Here is a 16,393-nt window from a genome sequence, read left to right on the forward strand (position 1 = left end):
CAAGAACAAATGTGTTGCTAGGGCGATTTACCTACCGGTAATTGTAACCGATGCAAACAGAACTGAAATGTCCGTATTCATTTATTATTCAGTTTATTACCAGCAAACTAACCCACGCACCATTTCCCTGTCATTTGCTCAGCTCCTCTCCCCTCTGATCAGCAGAATCATGGACGATGGTACATATGTCTCAAGCACCTTAACATGGCGTCTCGTGTGACACTCGACAAATGCAATTTGTAGCGAAAATGGTTAGAATGATGTAAATTGTAAATGATTCACCTGACTTGTCGCGGAGTATTCCAGAGACCCTAGTGCTACGGTTACTTCCCTTGCCGTAGAGTGGTCCGCCTTGCCAACAATGGCGGCGCCTTCATAGCTTTGTTTCTGTGATGAGGAAACAAGAGAGCTGTTTGAACCCTTGTGTTGAAAGAAACTGTAAGAAATGGCGGACTATGAAGAAGAAAACATGTCTGACGAATATCAAGGGGTATGTAGCTGTACTTAATTCTGAAGGACTTCACGTTCTGAAGGGAAGGACACAGGGGAGACCTCATTGAGTAATTCAAAAGTTCAAGACAATCCATACATGTGATGATATCGATATGCATGTATTATTCTCACCTCCACAAACTAAGAAATTCAGAAGGAAAAGTTTTTATTAGTCTTTCACTACTAAACATAAATGTTACTTTTCACCAAGAGTTACTGCATATTGGAACCCACGACTAACAGTAAATACGCACCAAATTTAAATAGCTTCAAGAAGTCTCTAGATAACATTCCAAAATTTACAGAACTATTTTACAGGGTTTTTTTTTTTTTGTTTGTTTGTTTGTTTGTTTGTTTGGTTAACAAAGTGTAAAGTGAAACTCAAATCCACACAATATGCGGGTATCTTTAAGAGGGGATGTTAAATAGGCCGTGAGGTCCAGACAAATGATAGTCCCTAAGGTCCCTACTACTCCTACCACTTGTGTTAGGCTTTCCATTTAGGGGTGGGGGTGAGATGGTATTGTTAAAAGTTTTGTAATTACGGAGACTTCATAAATTATTTGTTGCACAAAGTTTTTATTCAGTCTTAGAAACTCAACATGTTTTTAGTAATGAAATTCTAACTTTAATGCTAAAGCTTTGTATTTGTTTTCAATTTTGGTACAGTTTTCAGTCTTGCTCTTTGTTCCGCACTTGCTAGCATTTCAGCATGCATCAGTTACAAGCTGTAGTTCTCTCTTACCTGTTCCTCCAGATATTTCCCTCTTAACTGTATATTCTTAAATTGACGTTGCTTTTCACTAGTGCTTGTATCCACTTCCACTTATCATACAGTAGAACATAAAAGTATGTTTCATTGATGCCCTTTAGAGTCAGTTAAGACTCTTAAATGCATCATGAAGGGGAACAAACTATGAGAAATGACACTCTGTCCAGTCCCCAGATGGAGAGGTTGACATGGAGGATGAAGATGAGGAAGAGAGGCAGATTAATCAAGCACAATGTCAGCAGCTATTTGCCAGCACAGATTACATCATGGAGCCAACTATCTTCAGCACTCTTAAAAGGCAAGATATTTTGTGGCTTGACGTGTGACAGGGCCAGATATTTTGTGACTTGAAGTGTGACATGGCAAATAAATAATGGAGCCTACTATCTTCAGCACTCATAAAAGGCAAGATATTTGGTGGCTTTAAGCATGACATGGCAACAGTCAGAGGCTGAATCTTGAAAACAAAAAGTAACTCAGGGGAATGAACCAGTGTATTATGTGTCATTGTCTTAAAATGAATTTTTTTTTTGTTGCCAGCTGGTCACCAGTCAGTTCGCTGGCTGATGGGTGATGAAAGGGGTGACAGTCATTTCTCCCCAAAACCATATCACCCCACTGCCTGAGTCAAATCGTCCTAACCATGACCATATCATCCCAAGTAAGACCACATTGTCCCAAAACAGAAAGCCCAATTGTCCCAGGCCCAAAAAAAGAATCGATCACCAATGACACTAATAGCTATTAACGTCACATATTACAGAGCCATGCATTGTCTCTGCATATGTTATATTTGGTCTTTGTTTGAAGATATGCTGTTTATACTGAATTTGTATTTTGACTTTTTTATGCATTGAATCTACTCTTCAGTTGAGAAATGTGCTACATAAATCCTTTTCATTTTTATTGTTTGCAGAGATGTCATTGCTCAGGTATTCATTTAGCTTGAAACACATGTTACTACTGTAGTGTACTGAGACCATTGTCCTCAAATGTAGACCCCACTTCAGAAGAATCTTAATGTGTTGTATTCTTGAAATGAACATATAGGCCTCTATACACAAGCTTCTATGTGCACATCAGTGTGCATAAAAGGGATCAAGAATGCCCAGACAGTGATATCTCTGCATATACATGTATATTTAATACAAACCACCGATGAAAGAATAAATGAAGAATGTTAAGTCTATTGACAGCTAGTTTTAAATGGCCAGAAGATATTTGTCACTTCGCCCAAACTATTCTTCTGGGTCTGGGATGATTCAGGTTTCAGTGTTGAAGCAATGTGGTCTTCTGCCAAAATGGTTGTGATGATTTGACTCAGACAGTGGGATGATATAGTTTTGAGGCAAAATGACTGCCCCCCCCCCCCCCTGCCAGGTAGATTAGCACATTACATTGTCTTTTATGCACATTTATAAGTTTTTTTACAGGCAGGCATTGTGCTTGATAAACACTCACATTCATTCTATTAATGTCATAAGGGAGAAAATCTCATTTATTTGAAGAAAATAATTTTGCACATCGAGTATCTTTTTACCCTGTGTTAACAGTAAACATTACAGCTGGAAATTTTCATAACTCAATGTACAAGAAGACTATTTTTTTAGTTTTTATCCTTTAGTTTCTAAAAAAAAATCATTTTTTTTAGTTTGAGCAAAAAAAAGAGAGAGGTGTGTGTCAGTCATGTAATGATTACTTTTTGACACCCTTGGCTTAAAAAAAGATAATGTCTTCCTCTTAGGTACCTACAAGCTGGAGGTTCCCCAGAGAAAGTTGTGGAACTTTTGTCTGATAATTATGTAGCTGTTGCCCAGACTATCAACCTTCTGGCAGAATGGCTTATTCAGTCAGGTGAATAATATACTTTATTGTTTTAGTACTGGCACTTATTGCCAGTTTATAACCTGAACAGCAGTACAACGGCAGTGCCACTTAAATTATGGGGAGAGGGACTGGTTAATAGAGCAAAAGCTGGCAGGCCATTATAATGATAGTGAAGTATTGCCTTTATTATAATTCCTGAAAGTTGTTCTTGCCACAAGTGTCATGTAATAATGTCTTTGCCTCTAAACCTTTTTGAGGGGTTAATAATAAATATTAAGTGAGAAGTAAGCTCTCATGCTGTAGTGTTTAAGGACACTACTGTTTTTGTCCAAAAGGTGTGAAAATTGAGGAAGTACAGGACCTTGTTGAGACTCATCTTAAATCAATGATCATCAAGCATTTTGACCCTAAAAAAGCCGATTCCATTTTTACAGATGAAGGTGAGGTTAGTACCATTTTTCTTTGCCTGTTAGAATGAAAGCAAATAGGGATCTTTAATAGACTTATAGTTAGAGACATTGCTTGTTTCCTACTTCTGTATTTTCTTCTGTTCCAGTCATGATATGTCCATTATGGTTTTCACTGCCTCAAAAATCTGCCACTTCTTTAGTTACAGTACTGGTTCTTTTACATCTCTCGCTGTTTGTTCCACTGGAAATACTGTGCTGATGGCGTTCTCTACCCGTCTCAAAACCTCTAGAAATTTTGTATTAACGTTAGTGTTGATGGTAGTGTATCCATTCTTTCCCTTTACTTCTTTGATGTTAGTCACGATGACAGAGGACTCTGCGATCACCTTTTTTTCTACCTGATAGACTCATTATCTTCCTGTCCAACGGTCTGATGAACCAGTGCCTTAGAACACAGCGAATCTAGCAGCTCCAGTGCGATGACCACCCTTTCATTAGGATCTGAAGTCTTATCGGAACTTTCTTCTGGCCCAACAGCTGAAGGTCCACTGCAACTTTTCTAAAGGGTTGCAAATCAAATCAAACGGTCCAAATGGTAGCATGTTTCCTTTCCACCCACAATAGTAAAAGTATAGTGTGTGTGAGCGCATCTTTGTCCGCGCATTGAGCGCATCTTTGTGATGCGGATACTAGCGCGCTACAAAACTACATCATCATCATCATCATCTATATATAGTATAGTAAGTTTGTGACACATGGCTGCTTCAGATGTACCTGTTACATGTTGCCTGGTGGAATTTGTTTTTTTCTCAGACACCTGGCTGGCTGGCAGAAATGATTGAGTTCCCCACCTGGCGGGAGCTGTTCTACAGACTAGCAGAAGACTACCCTGACTGTCTTATGCTTAATTTCACAATTAAGGTGTGATACATGGTGTATATACCCTCACCAACAAAACAGTTACGCTGTATTGATAAAGCTATGATCTGTGTTTTTAGATATTAAAAACCACTGATTGATAATAATCCATTAAATGGTATTTCTGAGCTTTGAGAAATTTTATTGTTATATCTTTTGGAAAAGTTAACCATGTGCTGTTACTGTCTGTTGATTCAGCTCATTTCAGATGCTGGATATCAAGGAGAGATAACCTCTGTGTCAACAGCATGTCACCAGATTGAGGTGTTTTCCCGTGTCTTGCGCACATCAATTTCCATGTTTTTGCAGTATGGGGAAGAGGCATTAGAAAAGCACCTTCCAGAATTTACCGTAAGACATTCATTTGTGACATCTTTGTTAGGACTACTCAGAAAAGAGGTATTCATACTTCTTGACTTAAATAAAGCCTTACACCTCTTTAAGAAAGTGTTTGCAGTGTTGTACAATATGTTACAGAAAATGGTATGTCATGGGGAACACACTTACCTATACAGTCAGGTACTAATGCACGTGCTGGCACAGGAGAGCAAGGGTGGCTCCAATATTCGTCGTTTGTGTCAAGAAGTTCAGCAGTGTGCCTCTGACAAGTGAGTTGTCAGTTGGATTTTTTTTTTCTGTTTGGTCATAAGAACCATGTAAATATATATAGTTCCAGAGTTATAATTTGTTATGTCATTCAAAGTCATTGTGTTTCTGTGCTTACAGAGGACTGGATGTCACACCAATAACCCTCGCACTGAGCGGAGCTTCAGCATATCCTCGCGCCTGTCAGGCCTTGTCTTCTATGTTGTCTCGCAAGGCACTCAACCCTGCAGACATGACCCAGGTCAGCTGCTGCTTCTGTAGTTCTTTATTGCAGAGGTCCTGTCCTTTTATACCTTACTTTACAGGTGACAATGACAATGATCAACTTTATTTGTTGCAGTGGGCAATTTGAACATGGGAAGGTACTCTAGTTACAAAGTAAAAGTTAGAAATAGAAATAAGAATAAAGTTCATTGCAAGATACAGCATTAAAAGATGTCAACGCTGTCAAAGTTGATTTACTTTTCAGCGTATAAATAGTTTTATTCGTTGCCCTATTTTAGTACTTTTTTGGCATATCTTTCTGTTCTTGAAATAGCACTTTAAACGAATGAAGTTGATGAGTATGATTGTGTCTATTCTTGCCTGCAGCTGTTCAAGATGTATTCTGAGCCAGACCCACCACCTGTTGATCTCATACGTGTGCCAGTATTTTTAGGTGAGCAATGCCAGCTTTTCGTGTCTGAATGAGGATGTAGAAATATTTATTTGACCTGATTTTGTCAGATTTGTTTGACACCTTCCACTCTCACTAATAGTTACCACCAGTCAGTCTCCTCGTTCTGTTTGTGTTGCCCTCCTGTCTGTGCCATTCACCAGACAAGAGAAATTCGGCAAGCACTCTTTCTTCTTATTAGGCCCTGCTGTTTAGAATTCTCTTCTCCTTTCTCTCTAAACTATCTTCAGATCTTGCCTCAAAACCCATTTCTTTAACAAAATATCTTGCACAGTCAAGCGTACTGTTCCATTTTCTTCATTTCTTTTTTCCATACGCTTCATATTCTTCAGTGTGCGGCACACTGAGCTTGTATCCATGTTGGGAAATGGGATTTACAAATTGTCATTATTACCATGATCAACACATTCTGCCAACAGCAATAGACACGTTGCTGCCGACGGCGACCAACACAGTGCTGCTGACAGTGATACCATGCTGCTGATAGTGATAGACACAGTGCTGCCTATAGTGAGACACTCTGTTATTGCAGACTGGAGGAATCAGAGTACAAAATCAAATATCCCCCTTTCCCCCATGATTTCAAAAATCAGGACTGGTTGGGTCTGTAGTTCAAGCCTTTGATGGGAATGCAGGGATGGGAGTTCTCCGTCCGGGGGACGGATTTCCGTCCTGAGAAAAAATCTCAGGACGGAACTGGGACGGAAAGTAAAATTCAAAATTTTCACTGATTACGAAGGACAAGGGACTATGAATAAAAAAGCGAAAATTTCTCGTATCGTGAACGATACCATACGCTAGTGGTAATAGGCAGAGGCGGCGTTAGGAATACGCGGGCCTGGGGCCGACCATGTGCGAGGGGCCGGGGTAATGGAGTACGTGTATCAGTATCCCTATTGATATGATGCAGGAAAAACTGATTTATATACAGTTAGATAGGCTGGATCAATTTCGCGAAATAACGCACGAATTTAGTGTTTTAATTGTTTGTAACCTTTCCCACCGTCTGTGACTGTAGCGGCTTTTTCTTAAAGCGAAATAATGTGACGATAACTGCTTGTTATTATTGTCGGGCTTAACGTGAAGACATGGGTTCAATAATTTGCTTAATTAGAACTTAGAAGCGTTTTCTGATCATCATTTTTTTTGTCACAACTTGTTTAACACAGCTAGCAATATGTCAGAAAGATGACCTCGGGTAAGGTGACCAGACGTTTCGGGAGCGAAAGCAGGACGCGTGCCGATGAAGGTGACGTCACTGACATAGAACGCCGATAAATGGGGGGGGGGGTACTTTCCTCTGACTTTGCCGAGCAGTGATGCTTTCAACGGTAGATCTGTCCACGCCACTACAGTATTCCATTTTAAATAGAAAACCGGTATTTAAAATTTAAATTAAAATATTCCTGCCTTATCTCCCGCTCAGCCAACTTTGCGGAATCTCCGTGAATCTCCTTGTAAAGTTTCAGTTATTGCAAGATTGTGTCATACATTTTTTCACAAGGATTTCGTGAATTTTCGCTGTCAAAGTTGCACTTCACAATTAAAAGTCCTTTCAGTGTTTCCACCTTTAACTGTCTTTTCACTGGCGATGTTCGTATCGTCCCCGACATAAGTTTAGTCACTGATCCGTACTCAAAGAAAACGATTACTGGAAGCGAATAAAATGCCGGGCAGCGGGAACCTTTAATATTATAGATGACATTGTTGAAAAAGACAGAACCAACCTTACACCTAAAAATGTTGAAGCCATTGGGTTTATAAAGTATGATTTAATGGCCGGAGGACTGAGAGCCATACAGATGGTCCCCAGTGACCAAATGATAAAAAATGTGATTTCTGCACATGCATCATATACAGTGCATTTGGAAAGAGAGGCTCATCCGGTTAAAAAAAAAAAAAAAAACAGGACACTGTTTGCCAGAATGCTGTCCAAAAAAGGAAGTTGGAGGACTGCATCAGCTTCCAGCCGACTAAGAAGCAGCATTTACCTCATCCAGCAACTGAGCCATCAACACAGACAGCTAAGAGACCAGCAGAAACCACACAGCCTGCCAACATAGTAACTAGACAAATTGACATTTTGACAAATACCCCCGAAAAGCCTTCTCCCAGAATGTCAGGCAGACCAATGCAAACATCAATCACTGGATTTTAAAAAAAATAAGAAGTGTTAGGTTTTGGTGGGTATTGGATTTTTTACTTGTTTTTATTTGCCTTATCAAAATTAAATGGCGATAAGACAGAAGAGATAGGCATAGACTTTAGGAAAATACAATTTTGTTTTATTGTGTACCTGTTGAGACAGTTAACTCCTTCAGGTACGTAGGCTCTGTTTTTGATTGCAGGCTAAAATGGGATGTAAACATGATCAGCATGTGTACCTTCAATAGCTGAATAGTTTTTCAGTCAGCACAGCAACATTGAGCTGTTTTTATCAGTCATTCATTGAAAGTCTTTCACTTTTTTCCTTCATATGCTGGTTTGACAGTTTTCTGTCCATGATATGAACAGTTTGAACCATACTGTCCATATTTTTCTAAGGTAATTGGTGTTAAGCACAGAAATTTGGATTCCTTTTTATGATCAGCAAATTGTCAGAAAAGTTTACAGCATTTTGTCCATACCAGAACATGTCCTAGCAGGAGAATTTGTTATATTGAGTTCAGGCAGGCAAACATACTATGCCTATATGCAAAAGCAATAGGGACTTGAAATGGTTTAAAACCTCTGCAGTCCACATGCTCAACCATAGATTATAGATTAATTGTCAGTTGTATGTGTGCATGGTGTGTGATATAGGTGTACCTTAAGAATGTTTTATATATAACAATGCACGTTCTTATAATGCACCACTCGCCTAATATTGTAACTAGCATTTTTTTTAAACTTTTGTAACAGAACACACTTCCCAAGTTATAATTGCCCAATAGGGTTAATAAAGTTGGACATTTGTCATTGTTAACTACTAAAGACATTGTATGACTCATGTGTGTTATGTATGTGAAAAACGTGAAACGCGTATGCAACCATATGTGTCAAATAACGTTATATGCATATGCTCTAGTACTACATGGCTCTTGAAAAATCTTCAGTCCCAGGAAAATTTCTGGCTCCCACCCATGGGAATGTTTATCACTTTGGCAGATCTGCTGATGGAGACGCTTTTTCGACCAGGCAGTCATGTCAACCCTGAGCACAAGCACAAGTACATCTATCTCCTTTCCTATGCTTCTTGTGTTATCGAGGTCTCCCGCAAGGTCAGCCTCACCATGCAGCATTTAGCTTGTTTGTGTCATCTGTGTTCTTGATACTCTCAGCTTATTATACCACTTAAATCATTTATGTATATAAAGTAACCACAAAAGTGAAGTTATAATTAACCAGCTTTAGTTTTGCTTAATATAACAGCATTACTATGTGATATTGAGTGCATGGTGAATGGCCAACAGAGAGATTAGACTGTCTCTCTGCTGTTGCATTTTTATCACATATTGTTTTATTTTTTTTTTTTTAAAAAAACGAAACATTTGACAGTTACATCTGGATTTCCAGTAGGCACAGGTGTGAAACATGCATCATCTTAGAGAAAAATGTTTATGTACATTTCTGAAAACATCAGGGTGGGTCACAAGAGCATTGACGTATATTCTTAAAACTTCAGGGTGGGCGCAAGAGCATCAATAAAGAGGAACTGAAGCCCACTGCTCAGGCCCTGGAGAAAACGCAGTCATTATGTCAGTTGCATCGTGGAGCATCAGATCTCATCGCAGATGTTCACACTTTGTTTGGGTGTCTAAAGTGAGACACAAATATATCTTGTCCAAACTGTACCATTTCATTTGTTTCTTCTTTTATTTTTTTTTTCTTAAATCCTTAAAGGTTTAGAGTTACAGGAAATTACATCTTTCCTTTACATTCAGTTTAAGACAAAATTGTTTTTTAGGATTTTCAAAGAATTCATTAGAGAAAATTTTAGAATGGCTTATAATAAAGAAGATTAATTCTAATTTTGCAGCAAATAAAGTGTGGTTTTTCATGCCACTGTAGTGATAGACTAGTCTGAGAAGCTGCTTGAGTGTTGCTGACTGTTGATGCAGATTTCCTGTCTGTGCCATGGGAGTACTTCGGTGGGTGGACTACACTGTCTCAGAGTCAAGCTATTTCAAGCTGAATACTGACCACACCCCTTTACATCTCGTGCTTGTTGATGAGGTGAGATTATACAAGTGAAAAGGGACAACTAAATAAAATAAATAAATACTTTCATTGCTGTTTATGGCAGCCATTAATATAAGTTTTAGGTTTTCAAGTCATCATCTCATTTAAAAACAAAAAAAAACAAAAATACTTAAGCTGTTTTTATTGTTATTCAGCAACTAGTTAAATAAAGACATCATGCTGGCTGCATTGGTCTTTTATGGTTTGTGGATACAGCATATACATGGTTTTTATCAGGTTGCATGTATGCATAGATGGGTAGGGCAGTCAGTCATCCCTTGGCCGCCACCTGTGGTTGAAGGGGGAGGGGGGTGATAGGGACTGACAGTGTAGTGTCTGACGTCGTAGCCCAATCTATTGTCATCTGCTACAAGGTGAGAGTCACTTCCCTTGCACTGAGTTTCTTCCTTTACTGGGGAGAGTTCCATTAACCTATTTCCAAGATGTTGACAGCGAGGTTAGAATCATCGTCTCAGAAACGGAAAGAAAGTGAGCACCCCAAGTACAGTGAGCATAAGCTTATCACAGATGCTTGCACAGACTTCATGGCACAGAAATCTCGCCATTTCTAAGTAGACATTACAGTGCTTTGTGTGCCTGAAAGGCAGTTGAACAAAGTAGTTGATTTGATGGGTTTTTTTCAACTTTGTAAAGGGACCCCTTAGAGTTAGCCTGGGACCCCTTAGAAATCTGAAGAAGGGGTCCCTGGGACCCCAAAGAATTTAGCCGTAGCAGAAGCCCTGTGCTTGACTGTTGAAACTAGAAGTTTCTGGTGTCCTACAACTGTGGCCATCTTGTTTCTTACAAAGTCGTTCTTATGATGAGATCCGGAGCAGCCTCCTCGGGTACTTGTCGAATGCCTGTACTCCGTTCATAGAGAGCCATTGACCACAACTTTGCTTTTATCAGTGCTGGTCTCCATTCCTTATGCATTTGAACTGTCTGTCAGTCTGTTGGTGAGGTCTTGCAGTTCATTGTTAGTGCCTACTAACAGATCTCTGTCATCTGCAAAGTGTAGGCTGCAGATTAGTCTTCCACCAGATGGGTCAGGATTGAGGAAGAAACAGGATCTGTGTGTTTCCCAGAGTTTTGTTGCTGTGATCTACCAGACTGTTGTATGTGTATAATGTGTGGTTGTAAAAGGTGAGAAATGGTAGTGATTTCAATGTCAAATACCATTTTGTTTATAACTCCATTGTAAAGGGGTTTGTTTAAATATGAAAATGAGAATAATGTAATAAAATTTGCAACCTGCATTGTTTACCACAGATTGTGACCAACCATCCACTGCTGCACCAAAAAGCCTTGGAACTGCTTGTGCGTCTGTTTCAGGCAGGATATGAGGAGCTAGATGTCTTAGTCAGGGTGAACAGTCAGCGTCTTTGTTTTAAGTATTCTCAGTAATGCTAAGATAGCAGGAATACAGTGCTGAAACTTGGATTTAGCAGGCACATTAGTCTAGGGTTTATATAATAATTCAAAAAAAGGAATAGGAATATAAGACAAAAAGAAGTGGAATGAACTGGAATTGACCTATTCAGTTAAAGTAACTTTACTTTTTGCTTACAGAAATTGTGGATAAATCCATTTATTTTCAGACATGAGTTTTTCTTGTTTTTCCTGATGTTTTACAATGGAAACCTATTCTTGTTATTTCAAATCTAATGTGAAAACTTAAATTAAAAATGAGCAATAATGAAAACATGGCATTAACGGTAATGATGTCATCTGTTGTTAAGAAGTCCTGATCCTAGTTCCCTGCTTTTTCCAGCTGGAGCTGAAGAAGATGCTACTGGACCGCATGGTCCATCTCTTCAGTCGTGGCTGTGTCATTCCTGTCCTCACCTATATTCAGCGGTGTTGTCAGCAGCAGGACACCGACATCTCACTAATCCGTTACTTTGTCACAGAGGTCAGTCTTTGATTCAGCAGATACACATCTAATATCAGCAGTCATATTGTTTGCTTTCTTACCTCCTATTGATATTCCTGAACAGCCTTGCCATTTCCCTTATTGGACTTCATTTTGCTGTGTCTATCCAATTCCCCCTGACAACAGCTGTTGGTGGACTAAGTAGCTGTTGCCAGCTGCTACCAGTTCAGGGATAAAATGAATGCAGTTTGTGTTGTGAAGGACGTGCAAGTTTTGATTTTGAGGTGTTTATAGTGCAAATGCTGCATTTCAAACTAGAGGAACTAGATCATTTGATAGTTTCATTGAGACATTAATGTGCTAAATATTTCATAGGTCCTGAACTAGTGATGAAAGTTAAAGGTTAATCATTGCTGTATTTGTTGATAACATTTTCACATCTGTATGCATAAACATTTGAAAAAGCAAAAGCCCAAGATGCATGCAGGACTACTCTTCGCAGATTTTAGCTCTGCATTCAATACAGTACAACCATACCTTCTGGCTTTGAGACTGATTTCTGGTTTTAATCTTCCACGTCAACTGGTTTTGTGGATAGTGGATTTTTTAACTTGCAGACAGCAGAGGTGTATGTAAATACAGTGGAGGATAGCGAATATTTCGGATAACAAACAAAAATTTCGTTAAAAGTTTGTCTCGGATAGCGAACAAAATTTTGGATAACAAACAGCCACGTGAACCACACGTGACCGACCAGCATGTCATCATTCGCGCTCGAGACACAGTTACGATCAGTCGTTCCTTATTTATGTGCATCCTTCTTATTTAGTGATTTTTGTGCTTTATTTTAATAAGATAATCCTCAATCATGGCTCCAAAGAAGATTAAGAGCAATAGTAGTGAGGTAATGACAAGGAAGCGGCCAAAAATTGATTTGAAAAAGGAAATGATTTCAAAGTATGAAGGTGGCATGAGTCTGTTGGATATTGCCACCAAATACGGCATGTCGAGGTCAACAATCTTGACGATTTTAAAGCAAAAGGAGCAGATTAAAGAAGTCAATGTTTCGAAAGGAGTGAGTACTTTAACAAAGCAAAGGCCTAAAATAATGGAAGAAGTAGAAAAGTTGTTGCTTGTGTATATAAACGAGAAACAGAAAGTGTTAGCATCAGTGAGTCGTTCATTTGTGAGAAGGCGCTGACAATCAACGAAGATTTGCAGAAGAAAACCCCAGGGACAAGTGCTGCAAGGGATTTTATTTTCAAAGCCAGTCGAGGCTGGTTTGTAGGCACAGAACAGGCATCCACAGCGTCACAAAGCATGGGGAGGCAGTGAGTTCCGACAAGGCAGGGGCGAGAAGTTTGTACAAAAATTCAGAAAAATCATAGAAGGAGGTTACATGCGGCAACAGGTTTTTAACGTGTATGAAACACAGGACTGTTTTGGAAGAAGCTGCCGAATAAAACATACATTACGAAGGAGGAGAAAGCACTGCCAGGGCACAAGCCTATGAAAGATAGGCTAAGTCTTCTTATATTGTTCAGTAACGCCAGTGGGGATTTGAAGCTGAAGCCACTTTTAGTCTACGATTCAGATAATCCAAGAGTATTTAAGAACAATGTAATAAAACAGAAATTGCCTGTTATGTAGAGGTCTAATTCTAAGGCCTGGGTGACCCGCCACTTTTTTTGATGTCATATTACCGAAGAGTTTTACAAAAAAGGCAGAAGCAACAGACACTGGACAAGATTTTCCCTTCAACCTCAAAGCGACAGAAAAGGGAAGTTACCCCTGATTTTACAATGTCATGTGCTCATAGAGGGGGAACCCAAGCAGTAATTTCCACCCCTTCCCCCACACCTCCATCCACCCACGCCATCAAAACGGCAAGTTTTCTGATGTTTACTAAACGTTTTCTTGTGTTTAAATGGTTTTGTTAATGTTTTTATGTTTATTTAACTCCATTTGTATTGTATTAGAACTGTTCTCATTAAAAAAATACCTATAGAGCCTGTAACTTTCAAATATTAGCGAGTCAACAGGGGCTGGGAACCAATTCAATCTATTTCCTTTATTTCTTATGGGAAAGATTGTTTTGGATAACGAATAACTTTCCAGAACGGATTGTGTTCGTTAACGGAGGTTCCACTGTAGTAATTATTCTGATACACCGGGTCCCCTCAAGGCTATTGTCTATCACCCCTGTTGTTTATCATGTGAGAGAAGGTGTGTGTTGTATGGGTATGTCTGGCAGTTATGTTGTGCTATGCTCATATTATGTTTGTACATGTGGATGGGCTTGTGAGCAAAAGAAAAATTTCTGTCTTGGACTTTCTTGGATAGACAGTAAAGTTTGATTTGATTTAGAGAGCTGCAGAAGTACAGAGGAAACTAGCTACCTTATTAAGTTCTCTGATGAGGCTGCATGTTAACTCTTTTGCAGGAACATAAGAAAGATCATGGTAATGCCTTAAATTTTGTACTGTGATGCGACGAAAATTTTCTGCAGTTAAATGTAGACAAAACAAAAGAAGTAAATATAGGCTTTAGGAAAATCAAAGAGGATTATGTTGTTCCCAGTGTGATACACAGTAAACCTGTTGAAACTGTTAACTCTTTCACGTACCTGAGAACTGTTTTTGATTGCCAGCTCAAATGGAATTTAAACACCGAGCACATTGTTAAACGTGGCCAACAAAGAATGTATCTTCGTAAGCTCAATAGGTTTTCAGTTAGTCAAGCAATTTTAGGCCGTTTCTACCAGTCATTTATTGAGAGTCTTTTATCCTTTTCATTTGTATGTTGGTTTGGCAATCTCTCTGTCCATGATAGGAACAGTCTGAACAATATTGTCCACATCTGTTCTAAGATAATTGGTGTCAGAGGGATTTAGCTTCAACAAATAGTAAGGAAAGCCTCAGGGATTGCGCCAATACCTGAACATGTGCTAACGAGAGAATTTGTATTATTAAGCTCAAGCAAACATTATGCCATGCCAATGTGTAAAAGTAACAGACACCTGAAATCATTTGCGCCATCTGCGGTCCAGGTGCTGAACCTGAGATGAAGTGTCAGTGTGATGTGTGTGTGATGTTGTCGGTGTGCACGTGATTATTCTTGATGTAAGTTGTTGTTTGTTTTATATTATATATAATCATCACTTTCCCATTTTCATTTGCTAATATTTTTCACTGTTGACATCTTTTAACGCTGCACCTTGTAACGAACTTTATTTCTTTTCTTTTTTTTTCTAACTTTTACTTTTGTGATTAGAGCACCTTATGTTCAAATTGGGACAAATAAAGTTGATCATTGTCATTGTTGTTCTGTTGATAGGTGCTTGATGTCATTGCACCCCCCTACACATCAGAATTCGTACACCTTCTACTGCCTCTTATTGAGAATCAAGACATTACTGGCATTTTGCGATCAGAAGATGACAGTGACCCAGTCTCACAATTCTTAGGTAAGTTCTCTCTTATTTCATGTGAAGTAAGTGTAGAACACCCCCAGAAGCAATTGTATTTCAAAGAATGTTTATTTCTCTGACAACAATAGGTCAGAACTTGTAAGAATAACATGTACATCAGCTTAAAAAGTTCTGTATCATTTTCTTCCTGACTGAAATTTAACAAATGAGCAATCTGGTTCTTTAGGTTCAGTGGGTTATCACAGTGTTCTTTGTTACTTTTATCTTATTTTCTAGTCCTAGGAAATTGGAGAGGCAAAGATGTCTGTTGAATTGTTCTCTATCAAATTTGTGGCAATTTATAAAGAAAACATTGATCTTGTTGTGCACTCTCTTGTATCTTACAGCCAATTGTTCAGCAGTCACGTCATGATTCTAAGGCTGCAGTCTGCTTCTTGGCTTGGGAAGTGCTTCATGGAGTCTTGTCTGGCCCAAGATTGAAGGGAACAGATAATAGGTGGCTCTGCCCTATGCCATGCCAGCGAGGCTGCTCCTATTGTGATTTGTGGCTTATAAGGACCAAGTGCTGTAGATGGTATTTATGGTGATGGTGCAGCATACATGTGCTTGTGGGTGTGGGTGTCTGTGTGCATGTGCTTTTGTGTGGATGTAGGTGTGGGTGTGTGTTTGTGTGGGTGTCTATGTGTGTGTGCTTGTGGGTGTGGGTGTCTGTATGTGCTTTTGTGTGTTTGCTTGTTTGTGCGTGTGGATGTTTGTGTGCTTGTATGTGTGGATGTATGCAAGGATGTGAGTGTACCTAGGTATGGGAGAGTTCACTGTGTCGAGGAGCTCTCACAAGAAGAAGCTGTTAATACGATCATGTCTAATAAAGTCATGTTGGTAACAACCGGTTTTCACTTTTATATTAGGCAAAGGACTAGAGGGTGCATATTTGTTTCCTATGATAAAGCTTGGTGCAAGGTAGAGGTCGTCCCTTGACTTTTTCAGTCGTTGTGTGTGTGTGTGTTAGAGACTCGCTTTTCTTGAGGCCAGCTTTACATGAGGGTGGTGCCCATCTCCTCTTCCTTGTTGCCTTACCTTCCCCAGCCCTATGGAGTCGGGAAACCCATTCCTGCCAGCTGGCTCGACTAGGGGAAGTTTGCTGCACTAATCAGGAATTGAACCAGTG

General features: G+C 39.3%; 1 protein-coding gene across 2 annotated transcripts; it reads left to right on the forward strand.

Moving 5' to 3' along the window:
* Window positions 1-340: 340 nt before the first annotated feature.
* Window positions 341-16,111, forward strand: LOC112576491 (negative elongation factor C/D-like). Of its 2 annotated transcripts, none has more exons than XM_025258961.1 (16): window positions 341-490; window positions 1,432-1,562; window positions 3,009-3,118; window positions 3,427-3,536; window positions 4,315-4,422; window positions 4,618-4,770; window positions 4,897-5,027; window positions 5,146-5,266; window positions 5,617-5,683; window positions 8,849-8,961; window positions 9,366-9,502; window positions 9,802-9,916; window positions 11,192-11,287; window positions 11,694-11,834; window positions 15,132-15,261; window positions 15,612-16,111. In XM_025258961.1, the coding sequence occupies exons 1-16, from the start codon at window positions 446-448 to the stop codon at window positions 15,635-15,637; spliced, it is 1,734 nt and encodes a 577-aa protein (XP_025114746.1). In that variant the 5' UTR covers window positions 341-445; the 3' UTR covers window positions 15,638-16,111. The 2 variants fall into 2 exon arrangements, with proteins under 2 accessions (XP_025114746.1, XP_025114747.1); XM_025258962.1 differs by having other exon boundaries at window positions 427-560.
* Window positions 16,112-16,393: the final 282 nt, after the last annotated feature.

This window comes from Pomacea canaliculata, linkage group LG12 (genome assembly GCF_003073045.1).
Source record: "Pomacea canaliculata isolate SZHN2017 linkage group LG12, ASM307304v1, whole genome shotgun sequence".
Taxonomy (NCBI): Eukaryota; Metazoa; Mollusca; class Gastropoda; order Architaenioglossa; family Ampullariidae; genus Pomacea; species Pomacea canaliculata.